This window comes from Columba livia, chromosome 10, assembly GCF_036013475.1.
Source record: "Columba livia isolate bColLiv1 breed racing homer chromosome 10, bColLiv1.pat.W.v2, whole genome shotgun sequence".
Taxonomy (NCBI): domain Eukaryota; kingdom Metazoa; phylum Chordata; class Aves; order Columbiformes; family Columbidae; genus Columba; species Columba livia.
This window is the reverse complement of record NC_088611.1, coordinates 19379630-19395312: the sequence shown is the minus strand read 5'-3', so window position 1 is coordinate 19395312 and position 15683 is coordinate 19379630. Positions and strand designations below refer to the sequence as shown.

At 49.6% G+C, this 15683-nt stretch overlaps 1 protein-coding gene and 1 long non-coding RNA gene across 6 annotated transcripts in view; one reads left to right on the top strand and one right to left on the bottom strand.

The window, feature by feature from the left end:
- Window positions 1–15683, top strand: part of CHST13 (carbohydrate sulfotransferase 13) — a 58199-nt gene that overhangs the window by 24795 nt on the left and 17721 nt on the right. For 3 of the 5 annotated variants that reach the window (XM_065075644.1, XM_065075645.1, XM_005507530.3), the window contains 2 exons: window positions 196–479; window positions 4305–4437. Coding sequence is in view for 1 of the 5 variants with exons in the window: in XM_065075643.1 (XP_064931715.1) it covers window positions 6016–6109 (94 nt within the window). In the remaining 4 variants the exon portion in view is untranslated. Of the gene's footprint in view, window positions 1–195; window positions 480–4304; window positions 4438–5207; window positions 5329–5445; window positions 6110–15683 lie in introns of those variants that run through there. The other 2 variants (XM_065075646.1, XM_065075643.1) reach the window with 2 other exon arrangements.
- LOC135580476 (uncharacterized) lies at window positions 1676–5109 on the bottom strand. Its single transcript, XR_010475146.1, has 2 exons — window positions 4658–5109; window positions 1676–4394 (listed from the first exon to the last, which is right to left on the bottom strand). It is a non-coding gene; the product is annotated as an uncharacterized LOC135580476 (long non-coding RNA).

The window sequence follows — 15683 nt, the reverse complement described above, 5'->3', positions numbered from 1 at the left end:
GAGGAGAAGGGACAGACCTGACCAGGCTTCCCTGATGCAAGAGGGCAAGAACATAGCAGACATCCTTCCCTGCCTGTAACACAAGGTTTTAAGGAGAAAGAGAACATTCTCAGCGTGCTCATTCTGTGGGTCAGGAGACTTTTATAGCACTGCTCTGACCACTGATGGCAACTTATGTTGGTTTTCTTTTTACAGACTGGTTTTTCTTTCCCTTTGTATTTGGAGCCACTTCAGATGGATGCGTGTATAACAGCAGCAAAGTGAACGCTGCAGGGAAGAAGCACTCTGCAGCACACAAACCCCTGCTGAGAAGCTGCTTCATCTGGCCATGGGCATTTCTCACCCAATACAACCCTTCACTCTGCTCTCGAGAACAAATTTGCTTTTGCTGAGACCGAGGGAGTTGGAGAATGAAACACCCCAGATCACAATCTTGTGCTCATTGCTGCTATGCTAAGAAAGGGAACTTTCCAGCCAAGGTACTTAAACTAAGGTCTCTTCCTCTTGTTCTATATCTTGGCCACGGGCTGCTTGGACATAAAAGATCACAAGACCAGATCATTTCACAGAATCACAGAATCGACTGGGTTGGAAAAGACCTCAGAGATCATCGAGTCCAACCCTTGGTCCAACTCTAGTCCGTTTACTAGATCATGGCACTAAGTGCCAGTTGGTCCTGGGGTTCTGGTCATGATCAAGTCAATGTAAATAGATTGAAGTCCAGGAAACCGGAAGATCTTAAGGAATGAGAGGGACAAATTCCCACTTACAGAGGGAAGCTTGAAACATGTTTTTCTTGCAAGATCTATTTGTGCTTGAAATGCTCTGACTCCTCTTTCCCAGACACCATAACCAGACTGTAAAAAAGAGCACTGAGTATACAAGTCCCTGCTCTGTGCAAAGCCTTGCTCGCAAGAGATCTATGTGACACAGTAGAAAAATTACCTCTCTCCATCCCCTCCTTACGAATTGTGTTCCCTTGCCATGCAGAAGCTGTGTTGAGTCGTTCGCTGTGCATTGATGTACGATGGGCAGGACCACAGCGGTAATTTGCTCCAGGGCATCCAGGGTTCCCTCTGGGTGGAAAGATCATTAGCTGGCTCCCACCTCAGCCCTGCAGCAACACTGCAGCATCCTCTTCTCTTTGTGCAACATGTAGCTGTTACGGGGATGGCAGACAGAGCTGAGCGGTTGCAGCCGGTGCTTTGGGCAGAAGGGAGAGAGGCTGCAGCTTTCTGCTGGAAAAGAGCAGAGCATGAAGCAAACGCTGACCGCCGGAGCCTCGCGCTCCTGCTGGGAGGTTTGACAGGTTTGCTGCTCTTGTTGGAAGGAACGGCCATTCCCAACGCTGTGCTAAGATCAAGGGCAATTGGCTTTCTAGTGTGTGTCTGTAAATCACATCCCTTCCTCATGAGAGCCTCTAAATCAGACATCAGCAGAGAACAAGCTCCCAGCAGGTGACAGTGAATAAACTAATGAAATATAAATGCCCGGTACAAAAGGCAAACACAGTCCCTAGTTGCCACCACTGAGTAAATGGTTGATGGGAGTTTCCACCATACCAATGGCTTTTGATGCAAGTGTTGCTGGCAGAGAGTAGCCCTCAGAGCCTGTAATTTGGTTCGCTCCCATCACTGCTGGTCTTTTTAAAAGCAAACAGCTGCTGCTTTTGGTCTTTCTTTTTTTTTTTTTTTTAATTTTTTTTTATTTATTGTGGCAGCAAGAAAGTTAAATGAATGATTTCTTGAACTCTATTTTGACGGAGGCCAGCATTTCACAATGCGAAGTGAGAGCTCAGCTTTTAATTCTTGATCTCTAGGAAGATTTCCCAGAAGATCAGGAGATAATTGCAGAAAGATCTCTGGGAAGTGATTACCATTTTGTTTGGGAATGGGAAGATCACCAAGCTATGCAATTAGCCAGGTTACAGTATTAACTACTCAGGACCAGATGCTAACTGCACTATCCTAAACCTTAGTACTTTTTTCCCTGACAAGGCATATGAACCTGCATAATTTTAGGCAACATACACTGTCATACCCACCAAGTCAGTGGGATTTCCCAGGGTGTGAAGTGGCTTTTGAATTGGCTGCTTGTTCCCTGCCCTGTCCCCCTAAGACCAAGGAGATTCCTCAAGGCATCAGTGCTACTTTATATGAACAAGTGGCAAAATCTGGCCACATATTTAAAAGATCCACCAAGCATCTAGTTTTATTATAGGTACTTTTAATTCTCCAGTTACCTCTCCAGAGGTATTGAATGTAAATTCTACCTTTTATCCAACCTGCTTCTGTTATATACTGAGTCTGCAAGTATTTACTCCAGTACTTAATGGTGAAAAGTCCACCCCAGTGTGATTCTCTGCTGCTGTTGTGTATCAGTGCAAAGTGGGCATAAACACTAGTGTTTTAATGGAATAATATTTGAAAACTCACATTCTGCAGGTGAAAAGGACTATAGGAGATGGTGGAAAGTCAATGTACTGCCTGAGAAAGCAAGTATTCCAGCTTGGTGCTATTAGCAGAATTAACCTTTCCTGGTTAATACAAAAATGTGACGGAGCCAGGTGCCTTGCATGTCTTTCAGGGCAAAATGTCGTGGGTCTCAGTTATGACCAGGATGGTTCAGATAAGGTGGTGGGAATTTTTTTTAGGGCTTGTAGAGCTGATAGAGATTTCTTGGCAAGATCATAAGGTGTCCATGTTGGGGAAACTGTCAGAATAAGCTGCACACACATCTGCTCAAGAAGGGGATGAGCTGGGTCTTTGCAAGGTCCCTCTCAGCTGGCACATTATATATGCCATAACATTTAAAGCAAAGCACTGAGCATCAGGATACACTGGGGCCTGCAGAAATCCTGGAGGGAGGGTGATGTCTGATGCAGTGCTTAGAAATCAGAGAGGGAGAACCCCCAGCAATCTCTGTGAATAGCTCCCCAGATGTTGGTTTCTGAAGAAAGCCTGTAGTACATCAGTGTAGTTCCCTACATATCTGCCCAAGCCCTTCCTGGTTTGGTAAAATTTGGGGGCTCCGGCTGCAAACACATTGTGCACTGGTGCCTGGCCACCAGCAGATGGAGGTCTCACCAGCATAAGGCCAGGGCAAAACTATTTCTATGGCATTCCAGCTCCAGAATGAAATAACCGGGTGCAAAATTAAAATATCTTCTAGAAAGGCTCCTTTTCACAGCAGCTGGAAAACCTGGTTTTGAGGAGGAATTCAATGGACTCCTCAGTTTCCAACGTTTCATTTCCATTCAACATGATCATCAGACCAAAGCTTGGGGTTAATCTCGCTCGGTGGCACTGAGGTCCTGGGAAACAGCAAGGCATTTGGGAAAAACCTGCTGGGAAGACAGTAACGAGCGCTGCTAACGAGCAGGGAGGGAATCAAGCATGCATTGCACCGAAGGCAACGCATCTTTCTGCAGGCAAAAAACACCCCCTCTTCACTCACAAGTCAGATGCAGTCCCAGGCCTCAGCAGGAACAAATAATTTTCCACCATACCATGTTATTTTGACCATTATTCTTGGTTATCAGCCTTGCCTTTACAGTCATAAATAGCTCCTCCGTGATCTGAACTCCATGGTGTGAACAGGCAGCATGGTGGCCCTTCCACAGGGAGTTCACAGCCTGGCAGGGAAGGAGCCATTGCCAGTCTCTAGCAAATCCTAATTTCTCAGTTCTTCCAGTTAACCTGGCAAAGCAGCAGATTTAGAGAGCCAGGCTCAACGCTTGCCCGCAGAAAACCACCACGCTTATTTCACATGTGCCGCTGAGCACTTGTATTTTCATGTGTGCGTCGCACCTCAGTTGTTCTCCAGTCAAACCAGTGGGGCTTGGAGATGGATGGATGGACTTCTCCAATGCAGACTGAATCTGATTTCCCTTAGAAGTAGGCTTGGAATAATAGTTCTGGAGTCTGAGAGCTTAATTCCCTGTGCTTCTGGGGTGACCTCTCTTCCCAGGTAAGCACCAGGCACTGTTTTCTGCCTCATGGGCTGGGGTTGCTCTTTCTTTCTGTATGGTGGGGATGCAGGGAAGGGGAAGGGTACAAGACATCAACATGTGGGACCTGGGTGGTTTCTCACACACAGAACTAGGCAACAGCAAAGCCCTGACCTCCCAGCAGCTGGTGTCATTGTCCCCTGACAGCTCTTACCATAGTCTACCTCTTTCCCCTTGAAAATGGGTTTGTCCTTCTAAAAAGAATGTTTTAACGTGGAACCAACCTGATTTGCAGATAAATCCAAGTAGGAATCCTATAAAATCTTCATGATGTGCTTCCCCTTACCTCATCTAGCCCCGCAGATGTGAACAGCGCGTTCACCTCGGACTGTCAGAGAACTGGCCATGCATATCTGATGTGATCACAGATGGCCCCGGCCCTGCCCTGCGGGTATGAAACACAGACAGCAGTCAGCAGGACTCAACAGGTCAGTGTCTGAGCTTCAACTGCGATGTTTTACTGTATTTTCTTTAAAAGGAATATCCAACTATGGGTGAAGTTGGGTCACTTGTACTGGTTTTATTTCTCCTGCTGGACCCAGAGAAGTTGAGCTAAGAGGATGATTATTTTCCTTAGCTCCTGTGAGAGCCTTGGTCCAGATTTTCCAGTGTTCAAGTACTAGAAGATACAAATAGTGAAAAACTCACCTACTGTCCGAGTGCACCTTCCAGCTCCTGGAAAACTACTGGAAGGGGGTTCCCACTGCACAGGCTGGATATGCCAGTTGTTGTCTCATTTCTGTCGCCACTCTCTAGACCAGGGCTGTCAAACTCATAGGCGTAGTTATATTTATACAGCCCTAAAATTACATTTGGCCCTTTGAAGGCAACTGCGAGGCTGATGTGGCCTCTGGTGAAAATGAGTTTGCTCTAGAGCATCCAACAGGGACTTTAAAGAGCTGTGTAATTTCATGGTCATAGTTCAACTTGGCCCGCAAGGTGCTGCTCAGGTTTTTATTTAATTCCAGCTTCATTCACTGCAATTCATTCCTTCTCCTGATTTACTCTGTCCTAAATGAGCGCAGAATGAAGGTCAGCATATACACACAGGCAGGCTTTCTTTGTCATTTTTAGTGGCTCCTCCTTGAGCTGTTCTCTTTTTTTTTAAAGCTAAGCATTTTGGGGATGCAGAGAGAAGCAGTGATTGACTTGTCAGTGGGAATCCGGCTGTCTTTCTAATTTGGCAAGTGGCCTCTGCGTAGATCTCGAGTGTTTTACAGAGTTGGGTCAACAGCATCGCTGCTCTTTCAAAACCAGGGCAACAGAAGCTCAGAGCTTTTTTTGCCTGCAATTACAGAGCCTGGATGTTAGAGGACGCGGTAAGAGAGCTTTGCGCTCTTGCTTTCCAAAATCACGCAGAGATTAGTGGAAAATTAGGTCCTCCTTCTATGTAACAGCATTGCTTGAGTTTGAATTACTCAGAAGCATTATTGCTTTCAGTTAAAGACTGTATGGCCAGGGGGATAGCCAAAAAAAAAAAAAAAAAGAAAAAAAAAGGTATATTTTAAGGCTACGAAACTTTGTGATGCTTCCGAATTGCTGAACGTGCAGCGAAAAGTCCTCAGGAAACTCCGCCAGCACATCAGTAACTCTTCCCTTCCCCTGCGAGGAGTTCTAAAGCCACCTCGGCAGTTCGGTGGGGAAGCGCGTACTCCCGAGCGCAGGCAGGGAGCGGACACAGCCCCGGGCGAGGACACCCCCAACCCCCGGGGCCGCACCCCCAGCCCCTCCCGCTGCCCCCGCCGCTCGGCGGGGCTGGATGGGGCGAGTCGCGTTGTGGGCGCCCAGCGGCAGCCCCGGCGCTGCGGGGCACTTGGGGGGCCAAGTTCCCCTTCCCGCGGCCGAGCCGCTCCGCTGTCACTTCCTGCCGGCGCCGGCGGGGCGAGGCGGCCCCGGGGCCGCGGAGCGGGGCGGGGCGCGGAGCGGCGCCCGGGGCGGTGCGGGGCCGGCGGGCGCTCGGCGGGCCCTGGCCGCGGGGCGCTGCCGCCGCCGAGCCGCGGCGGAGGATGCGGCGGAGCCGGGCGGCGCGGCTGGGGCTGGCCGCCTGCCTGGGCTCGTTCCTGCTGCTCGTCTTCTACTTCCAGAGCAGCCTCCACCCAGGTGGGTCTACCGCGACCTCGGCGCTTCTCGGCGGGTCCGCGGGACGGCTGGCGGCACGGAGCGGGTCGGGGTGCGGGCACCGCGGTCTGTCCCTGTGCCGCCTCCTAAAATCACTTCGGTGTCGGTGGGAGCAGGTCTGGTGCGGAGGGGCCGTTCGGCCGGGGGGTTGAAGTTGGGGTCAGCCGGTGAACCCGCCCGGAGGTTGCACATTTTCTCGACTGGGACCGTTGAACTTCGCTGTTGTGTTTGCTTGCAACGTGTAACCGATTTACCGGCTCAGCGCGGCCGTTTTCCAATGAAATTGAGATTTCGTTTTTCAAGCAGGCTGCTTTAGGGTCACTGTCCCGCTCGGTGTCCCCGCGTTCAGTGAAAGCAGGACATGAAACTGGGTCCAGCTTCGTGCGGTCCCGCGGGGGTCAGGACAGACAAAGGAGCTGCTCTGTTCCACAAATGCCTATTTCACACCCACAGTCACTAAAAGTCCTGGAGAATGTGGTTGAGTTGCTCAAGGGACCTCTTTAGCGTATGCTGTTAGAAATATCTGCCACATTGGGAAACAATTCAGCAGTAACAGAACTGAAATATAAACAGTTTTCTACTGGAGGGGTTATTTATCTCCCTGTCTGCTTTCTGTTCTTTTGGGGAAATTAGCTCTTCTTTCCTAAGAGACGTTATTGGGTAATTCCTGTAGTTCCAACAGTGTACTAATGTGTTCTGATTACAGCAGCAATCCATCAATGGGGCCTTTAAAGTTGCATCTTAACATTCAGAAGACTGATTTGACTGAGATGTTAGTGGAATTTTATCAGTGCGGACTCAATGAAACGTGCTTCTCCTTTAATAGGGACTGCTTCATCACTTTAATGTGTTTTTTTCCTAAAAATAATTTTTTAAAAAGTCTTAACTTGTTGGCTGAATAAGATTGAAGAGGAGTTGGGTTTTGGCAAGCATTTGGTATTTCTATAAGAGCATGTGAAGTCTGTCAAATGAATTCTTGTAATCCCAGAAGACCACAATCAGTATTGTATTCTTTAGTAACTTTTTTAAATAAACTATATATGCATCTTTATTTTAGTATTGGGACTGTTCAGTAGAAAGTGCAGCACTGAATTGGTGCCAATCTCCAGGGCTCCTAAAAGAGAGAGGATTGCGTTTTACATGGGATTCGCTTTCTAGTATTTGACTGGAAAACGTGGCTCTTTTCAGGACTCTGGTTTTCAAAAGGAGACTTCAGCGTGTCTGAGTCAGCAGAACTTTCTGTGCTTACTTGGTTTTAATCCCTTGCGTGATCTCAACAGTTTCACAGAGAGTTCCCGTCAGGTCAGAGCAAACCAGGTGACAGTAATGGCAATGGCATCTCATGACGGGTTTAGGGGGTTTTGGGTTTGGAACGCTTCCTCGAGAGGTGCTGGCCAGCTGAGGCTTTGGGAATGCCCTGAATAGGCTGCAAATTGGTTTCCTTCATATGGGGCAGGTGTGATTTTTGAAAGGTCCTGTAGAAGGTGATTGATCTGGGGTAGCCATGCTTAACTGGTGGTGTTTGTCACTCAGGGGAAGCCTATCTGTGAGGGTGGTGAACAGCCGCTGCAGATTTGCCACTCAAGGTTCACAAAAGAGGTAAATTGAAGTGATATTGATGTTCTCTAAAATCTGGTTATTTTCTAGCTACATAGTTGTCTTCCTGTGTCCAGCCTTCATTGTTTTTTTCTCCATTTCTTTCACTTATTGTTACTCAGTTTACAGTTTTTGCTTTCCTCTCTAGTTTTGCGAGAAACTCACTAGCAGAGGAAAGGTCATTACCATATACAAAATAGAAACAAGCTAAAAATGGCTTCTTTTTATCCCAAAGGAAAGCAAACTGAAGCAAACTACTTGAATTTTAGAAGTTACAAGTTATAATAATAGGTAAATAATTTGAAGACAAAAGTGTAATCTATAAGGTGATGGTTGCCTTGAGGTTATTTGGAGTTCTTTTGGTTTCTATATAATAATGAAGCAAAATGCTAGAAAAAGCAGCAGTGCTGCAAGTTCCTCTTGGGAGCAGTCAGATCCTTTTCTCCCTCTTTAGGAGGATCCAGCAGGTCACCTTTCCTGGGCTACCCACAGTCCGTGATGTGTAACATGCTGAATCAATCCTTTCTAACAGCACATCGAGATTGAACCATCCTGTGACCAGTATAAGCGGTACAACCTGGGGAGAAAGCTGATATAACTAGAAACCTTTTAAGTTTGAGAGCGCTAAGGGCTCACTCGCCTGGAGGAGCAGGAATTAACTCCTCCGTTTGCATTTCCCACTTTTAACGCCATCCAGGCGGTCGAGCGCTGGAGCGGTTTGCACTGAGCTCCGTGGCTGTGCTGAAATAAGGGTTTCTTGTTCTACCCTAGGAACACCCACATGCCAGCATGTGCTGAAATAACTCTGTTCCTAAGCGCTGCCGAGTTGGTTATTTTGGTGCTGGGCTGAATTTGCTTGTATTGAAGTCGGTGGCAGAATCCCCCATTGTACCTCCTGGAGGCGGAGATGGGCTTGTGTGTGTTTGCCAACCTCACGGGCACTCGGGAGAGGAAAGTCTTGTTGCTCCCCAGGGAGAGCATCCGTATGGCAGTTTGAGTGAGGATTGACTTCATACCCCTGGTTGCTTTGCTTTGGCTTTGCTTGCCTTTGGCTGGACCAGCAAGCGGTGACGGGGACTGCAGTCCTTGTCCCTGGCTGTGGGGTGCAGCTGCAGCATGTGCACCGTCCCCTGTTTGCTCTGAGACAGTAATGACCTGTCTGTCCTGTTGGTTTCAGCTGTCTCACTCCAGAATTACAGATACGTGGCCAGGAGTAGAATATCCGCGTTGCAGGGAGGTGTTAGAGTGGTGCTGAGCACACTGGCAGGTGGAGTTTGCGAGGAGTGTGGTAGTGGGCAGTTACGGGGTTTGGCTGGAGCTGTCACCTTTCAGCATCTCCAGGCTCTCCTGTGTTTTGCCTGGTGATGTGGGCAGGTACGCTCAGCTCCCGGGCAAACCTGCGATCTCAGCTTGGTGCTGGGAGGGATGTGGTCCATCAGGGGGACTTGGCTCTACTGGTATTGACCCACAGCCATCCAGGAGATCCTGCCTGGCCTCGTCATGATTGTCATACATCTTCTGAGCTGGTCTTCCTCTAGTGTTCCTCCAGGGATGGTTCATCGTTAGTGGTGGCTATGCTGCCTTCTGCACATCGTGCATTTTCTGCATATCGAGGTAGGAATAAGCAGTGGGGCTCTCTGTCCGTTGTCTCGTCTGACTGCGGTCATAGCGAGTCTAGACTGGCACGGTGGTAAATGCTGGAAGCTGCTGATCCTTGACTACATCAAAGCTTTGGTCACTGCTGTTCTTAGGGGAACCGCACAGTTCTTACCACCAGCGGTGGAGCTGGGGATGACTGTGCTGGTGCAGATGTGGGGTGGGGAGAAGGGAGGACATCTGAAGGAGGCAGAGGGAGGTCAGTGGCAGGTGGTAAGGCCCTGTGTTCATCTGCATCTGCGGTTTCTGCAGACCTTAATTAAATGTGCTGTGGGGCCACCCCAATGGTAAGGTCTTTTGGGGAAACCATGAGTAAGTAACTTGTACTGACATCCAGAGAGCTGGCAGTTTTCGGGCCGCTAGTGAGGGGCCAGAAGGATGCGTGCACGGACTTGTAGTCTCCTAAGCAGTTAAAAAGCAGCTCCTCTGTCCTAAATGAACATATTTCCTAATGAGAGGCGACCGGGTGCTATACGAAACATTTTACATAACCTTCCCCCTCTCAAGGCTTCCATCTCTGGCCAGTGCTATTTGATAATAAGTCCTCTTGCAGGCTAGGGAACAATCCCAGAAGTATTTGAAAGAAGAGGGACCTTTGGGAGCCTGAGGAAAGGAAAGAGGGGAAGATAATTTAGTCTGATCCCAGGAGACCATTGCGTAAGAGCTGGGCTGTTTTTTTCTTGCCCTGTCCTTCGTGTATCAGGTCCAGTGACCTGTGTGTGCTGGAGGTGGCTGGGTGGCACAGAGGACATGGCAGCGGGATGGGGAGTGCTCCGCTTCCAGTTGTTTCTAGTTTGTTCCAGCACTGAACCACCTTCTCCAATAAGAAGGAAAACCCCTCAATCTCAAAATGCTGCTTCATTTCTCCTCTGGTTCTGTTTGACTGAGGCATCCAGACGTTGCTTCTTACGTCTTTTTAGCAGCAGTAGCCTAAGGCTGGTTCCTATACCCCCATCTTCTTTTACAACCTTGCATGAGGCTTTGTGGTTTAGACATACTCAGTGGTTTAGACATACTCATGATCTGGCTCTTTCACAAGAGATAGCAGAACCAGGATCACAGTAGTGCCCAGGTTGAGATACCACTCCAGAAAGGTTTGCGAGCAGCAAAGCAGCAAGATCCCTTTCTCCATCCTTATCTGCTGCTGCATCAAACAGCTGGATCTCCTCTGGGCACTGACAGAGCAAAACCCCCTCCAGCCGCTCCTGAAGCTGAGGTACCACTTCACCAGCCCAAGAGAAGAGGATGAGGATGTCGCAGGAGGATGAGCAGCAATGCCAGAAGCTTCACCACCACATGTAACTCATATCGCAGGCAGGAAACTGTGTCTCATCGTTCTGGTGTGGTTAGATGTGGTGGAAACAGAAGATACCCATTGCTACCATCCTCTGCCAACTTTAGGATGGTTTCTGTTGCCCAGCCCAGCATCTCTCAGCACCAGCAGGTCATGGAGAAGCTCTTGCTTCTGATCTATGCAAGTCTGTCCTTTCAAGTTTTCTGAGCTGTGCATCCAAAGTCTGGAGTTGCTCTTGTGAACTGTCAGTCAGCTCTTACTTGTCCTTCAAGATTTTTCCCTTCAAGGGGGGACAAATTATTATACAGTGATAGAGATTATAGAATTTGTAAGTGATTTGACTGAGGTCCTGCAGAGTACCAGTCTCTGAACTTACAAATGCACCTGGACCTCAGTGAACGGAGATACACACTTAGATATTAGCAGACCCTAAGAAACCAGGGATTTTTTTTTCAGAACAGGAAAGAGCTTATTTTAGACCTCAGTTCCTCCCCATTGTTTAAAGGTATTTTCAGGCTGAAATTCAGGCGCTGCCTTGGGACGTGGACGCGGTTCGGCTTTCTGAGCCTGGATGATGTTTGCAGCTGGCTGACACATGTCATCAGCCTTCCAGATAACGAGGGCGACGCTGCCCTTGCCCTGGCTAGCGCTGCAAGCATGGCCAGGGTTGTGAAATCTAAGACACCCTTTGAGATAGCATTGTTGTGTGTTTTTGGGGTTTTTTTTTTCTGTTTTGGGTTTTTTTTTGTTTGCTTTTGTCATGGGGCAGTTTTCCCTGGCTCAGATTCCTGCTCTCAGTGCTCTGAAGCCCAGGATGCAGCCTTTGAGGAGCCAGAGCTCAAAGTACAGCAATGTTTATCAGCCAAGGCGTTGGGCAACTTGGGCTGGAAAACCCTCAGCTCTACCTTTTTTGAAGAAGACATGAAATGCTGTACCCGTGACCTGTCGTGGTAGAAAAGTCTGCCCCATCCAGTGCTGGAAGCAGGGCAGTAATGAAGCCCATCTGCTCCCGAGGGCCAGGCTTTTCACAAGGAATGCTTCTTCTAGTCTTTCTTGGCTTTCTATGGTTTCCTGAGAATCTCTGATATGTGTGAGGAGGGGAAAGGAGGGGGCTTAGCGCACTGGGAGTTAACTCTGTGCCTGCAGGAGAGATACTCATCCTGGTCGCTCTGTTGGGTAGATCCAGCCCTTGCTGGCCCCGCATCCATCTGGCATCCCAGCCCGGCTATTTGTACTTGCATTTCCTGCTTTGTTCCCAATCCCCAAGCCCCAACACTCCTATTTATCCTACAAAAAGGCACATGGTTTAGTGCCAGAGTTAGGTTAATGGTTGGACTTGATGATCTTGAGGGTCTCTTCCAACCAAATGATTCTATGATTCCATGATTGGAAGGACTCCACAGAAGCATCTCCTGGGAGTGGTAGGACCTCCGCCTGTGTGTTGGTGCAAGAAGGACATTCTGGTGGTTGTCAGGAAGGTCTGAGGTTGGGAGATGAGTGCTCACACAGTGGCCAGGGCACTCCTGGGGGTGCTGGGGCTTATTATGTGCTGCATTTTCTTTGCTTCCCACAAGCATCTGAATGGAGAGCAGGACAAACTCTCCATCCTAATCCCAGTGCAAACACAGCTGTCTCTTCCAGGACTGGCTATCAGAAGCCAGGAAACTACAAAGGCATTAGGTGCTTAACTCCCATTGCTCCCCCTTGGAGCTGAGGACCCAAAGAAGAGCTTAACTCTTCTTAACCTCTGCAGCACCAAGGAGTGGACATCAAGGCTTTGAGGCACAGCTGGGCAAATGCCCAAACCTTTCCTTGTTAAAAGGCAGTTAAAGACTAGTGGTGATCTGAGAGGGAGGGAGCATGTCACTGAGTAGCTCTGGGGTGACCATTGCCATCGTCCTGCCTTCGCTTCAAGGCTTGCACTGGTGCTGAGAAAAGAGACAAATGGAGCTACCCTGAGACCTGGGGGGATTTTTTTCCCCTCAGTAAAATAATTGGTGGGTGAAGGGGAGTGACTGCTGTCCGTGGAGACTTGAGCCCTGTATTCCCAGCCTGTACTGTCCAGGTCAGAACAATCTGCGCTTTCCTGTACATGTACCTGCACCTGCGGAGTTTGTGCTGCTGTAAACTGGGACACCCCATCTCTGTCTCCTCTCTGGATCTGCAGCTTTGGGACAGGTCTATATTCATCTACTAGCCCTCTACAATTTCCCCACTGTTTCACGTGGATCTTTTAATTTTTCTCTTCAAATACAACCACCCTCTTGGCAATAAAATGGTTTCAGCAGGGCCGGATGGTGGGAGGTGTTGCTAAATGTGGTACCTACACATGCTGCTGCCCTGTGCAGATCTCCCCCTTCCCTGATGCTCATCTCCAGATGCCAGGATCATTGCTTCATCACCAGCTGCCATGGTTTATTCTGGCCAGCCCCGTTTTTGCTCTGTTGCAGGTTTGCACCCAATGTAATTCCAGTAAAGTCAGTTGTAGAGCTCTGATAAATAGGGTCCAACCTCCAAGTATGTCCTTTGCAGGAGGCAGCACAGTTGGTTTCAGCAGCCACCAGTGCCTGTTCTCCTGTGCATGAAGCCAAGGAGACCCAGCAGCCAGATGAACCTGCAGCGACTAATAGCCTTGACTACCACCCCACCATTTAACAGCCCCCACATTTCCTCCCTGTCTCGCTGGGCTGAACCTGGCAGAGCACAGTGTTGTCCTGAAGTGTGCTTTCAAGGGATGTTGTTTGACCTACAGTCTGAGCCCCGCAGACACAGCGATTGCAAAAAGCAAACACGCCACACTCCCCTGTGCACACACGCTCCCCTGCACTTGGCAAATACATCTCAGCGGCAGCCCCAGCATCGCTGTGACTCGCCCTGGGCAGCCACCTGACAAATGGCCTTTCAGTCGGAAGAGTTTGTGAGCAGCTGTGCGAGAGCCCTGCGTGGGGTCTGGACCCCAGCTGTGCCATTGGAGATCCGTGTTGAAGCTGGTGCTGTCCCTTTGCCCACCCAGCCTGGTGGCACCTGTGGATGTGGGGACATCTTTACGCTGGCTTGCCAGTGTCAGGGAAGCTGAGCTCTCCGCAACTGTTTTTTGGACACTGTTGAGCAGGTTTTGTTTTTCCCAGGCCCTTTGCAGCAGCCCTTACTGGGGTGAACATGCTTTCGGAAGATCCCTGCCTCGTAACCCTTTCCAGCTCCCACCTTTTGCAGGGTTGGACGCAAAGATCTGTAGAAGCCTGAATTTTGTTTCTAGATGGACCAGATCCTTTTTTGCCTCAGAGAAGGAATTCAAAATCTGTTCAACTTGCGCAAATCCATTCCCTTGAGCTCCGTGGGATGGCACTGAGCAGGTTTAGCTTTAGGGCACTGAGGTGTCCCACCCTGAGCCAGTCAGCGGGGAATTCCTGCAGCCCGGCAGAGGAACAGCCTGGCTGCCCTGCCTGCTCCTGGTTTCCCCATAGTGCTCCTCTTCATATTTGGATGAGCTTTCATTAGATAAAAGATTTATAAATTTATGAGCAAGCAGACTGATGGGAATTTGGCTGGGCAGAGCTGGGAGTTGGTCTCTCATGGGAGAAGCAAGCAGTTTTTCTCCCGCTGGTTGGTACTGCAGCAACTCTGTCACTCTCGGGTTCAGCAGCGACATCCATAGCTGAGGTGTCGTGTCACCGTCTACCCATGCTTGAAAGCGTGGCCGCGTAATCCACATCCTTTGGCAGCTCCGTGCTGAGGTGAAAATCACTGTTCTGTATTAAGAATGGTCGAGAACCTGGTTTTGAGGGTGTGAGTCCATCTGGATTCAGTGTCTGCCTAGTTTTGCTGTCCTGGTTGTACACACTGTCCCCGGTCCTTCCCTGCACAGTGGTGAGAGCTTCTTGCACCTACAGCTGGACTCTCCGAGCACCAGCCGTTCCCAGCCCCATGGACAGCCCAACCTGGCTCCTTCAAGCCGTCTGCCTCCTTCTCTGTTAGCATGTCCTGCTTTCTCTCCACCTTGTCAGCAATCCTCCCTGATGCATTGGGGCAATGAAAAACAAATGCATTCAGTGTTCCCAGCGGTGCCGCTCAGCCTGATGGCTGTCACCAAACCCTTGTGGTGGCGTGTTGCATTCTGAAGCTGTTTCCGCAGCTGGGAGATGCTGCAAACTGCCCTGCCTCAGGTCCGAGTTTGGTGTCATGCTTGGATGAATCCTTTACGTGGCCATGTAAACAAACCATGGCTGAGCGCAGGTGCTGAGACCTGCTGTGCTGAAGAAGCACCCAATTCTGGTGAGACCCAGCTTTTTCATAACGGGACTTAATTTTCATGGACTCCCCCAGAGCATTATCCAGCTGGACTTGACGCTGCTTTCTCCCCAGAACGTCTGTTCTGAAGGTGTCACTGTCTCTGTGGTGGCTCAAGTGGCAGATCCGCGAGCCTCTAGCTTGGGCAGGCATTTGCAGCTCTACCCGTGGTGTATACGCATGGAGGAGGTGTGCCGGTGAACATTTTGGACCTGCACGGTAATTAATACACAGGGCATGTTGTGACCTGTGGGTCCCTTCCCACCCCATGTCACCTCTGTGGTATGGGGGGGTGCTGAGGCCACAAGTCCTGGCTTCTTGTCACAGCAGTGCTCACACCTTATTCTTCTCTTTGTAAATGCCACTTGATTAATAGCCCTCCATCTCTTGGCTGCTCTCCCAGCCTTTTCAGGGAGCGAGCAGTGGGTTTAGAGCTGTCCCTTGGAGCGGTCCCTGCACTGCCTGGGGATTTGCAGCCTCATCGCTGACGTGAAGCCTGATCCAAACCTGACCCACGCCTGCTCTCTGGACAGATGTTGCTTCACTGGGCAGTGTTGACACGAGGTTCAAAGGTGATGTTTGTTTGGAGCCGCCGGGTGTGGGTATCTCTGGGGTTGGCTCCCCGGTTCCAGAGGGCTTTCTTCAATGGGAAATTAGTACAACGTGACTGGAGGTCAGAAGCTCCTCAGCCATTCCCCATCGCCGTGCCCTGCAAGTGTGTGG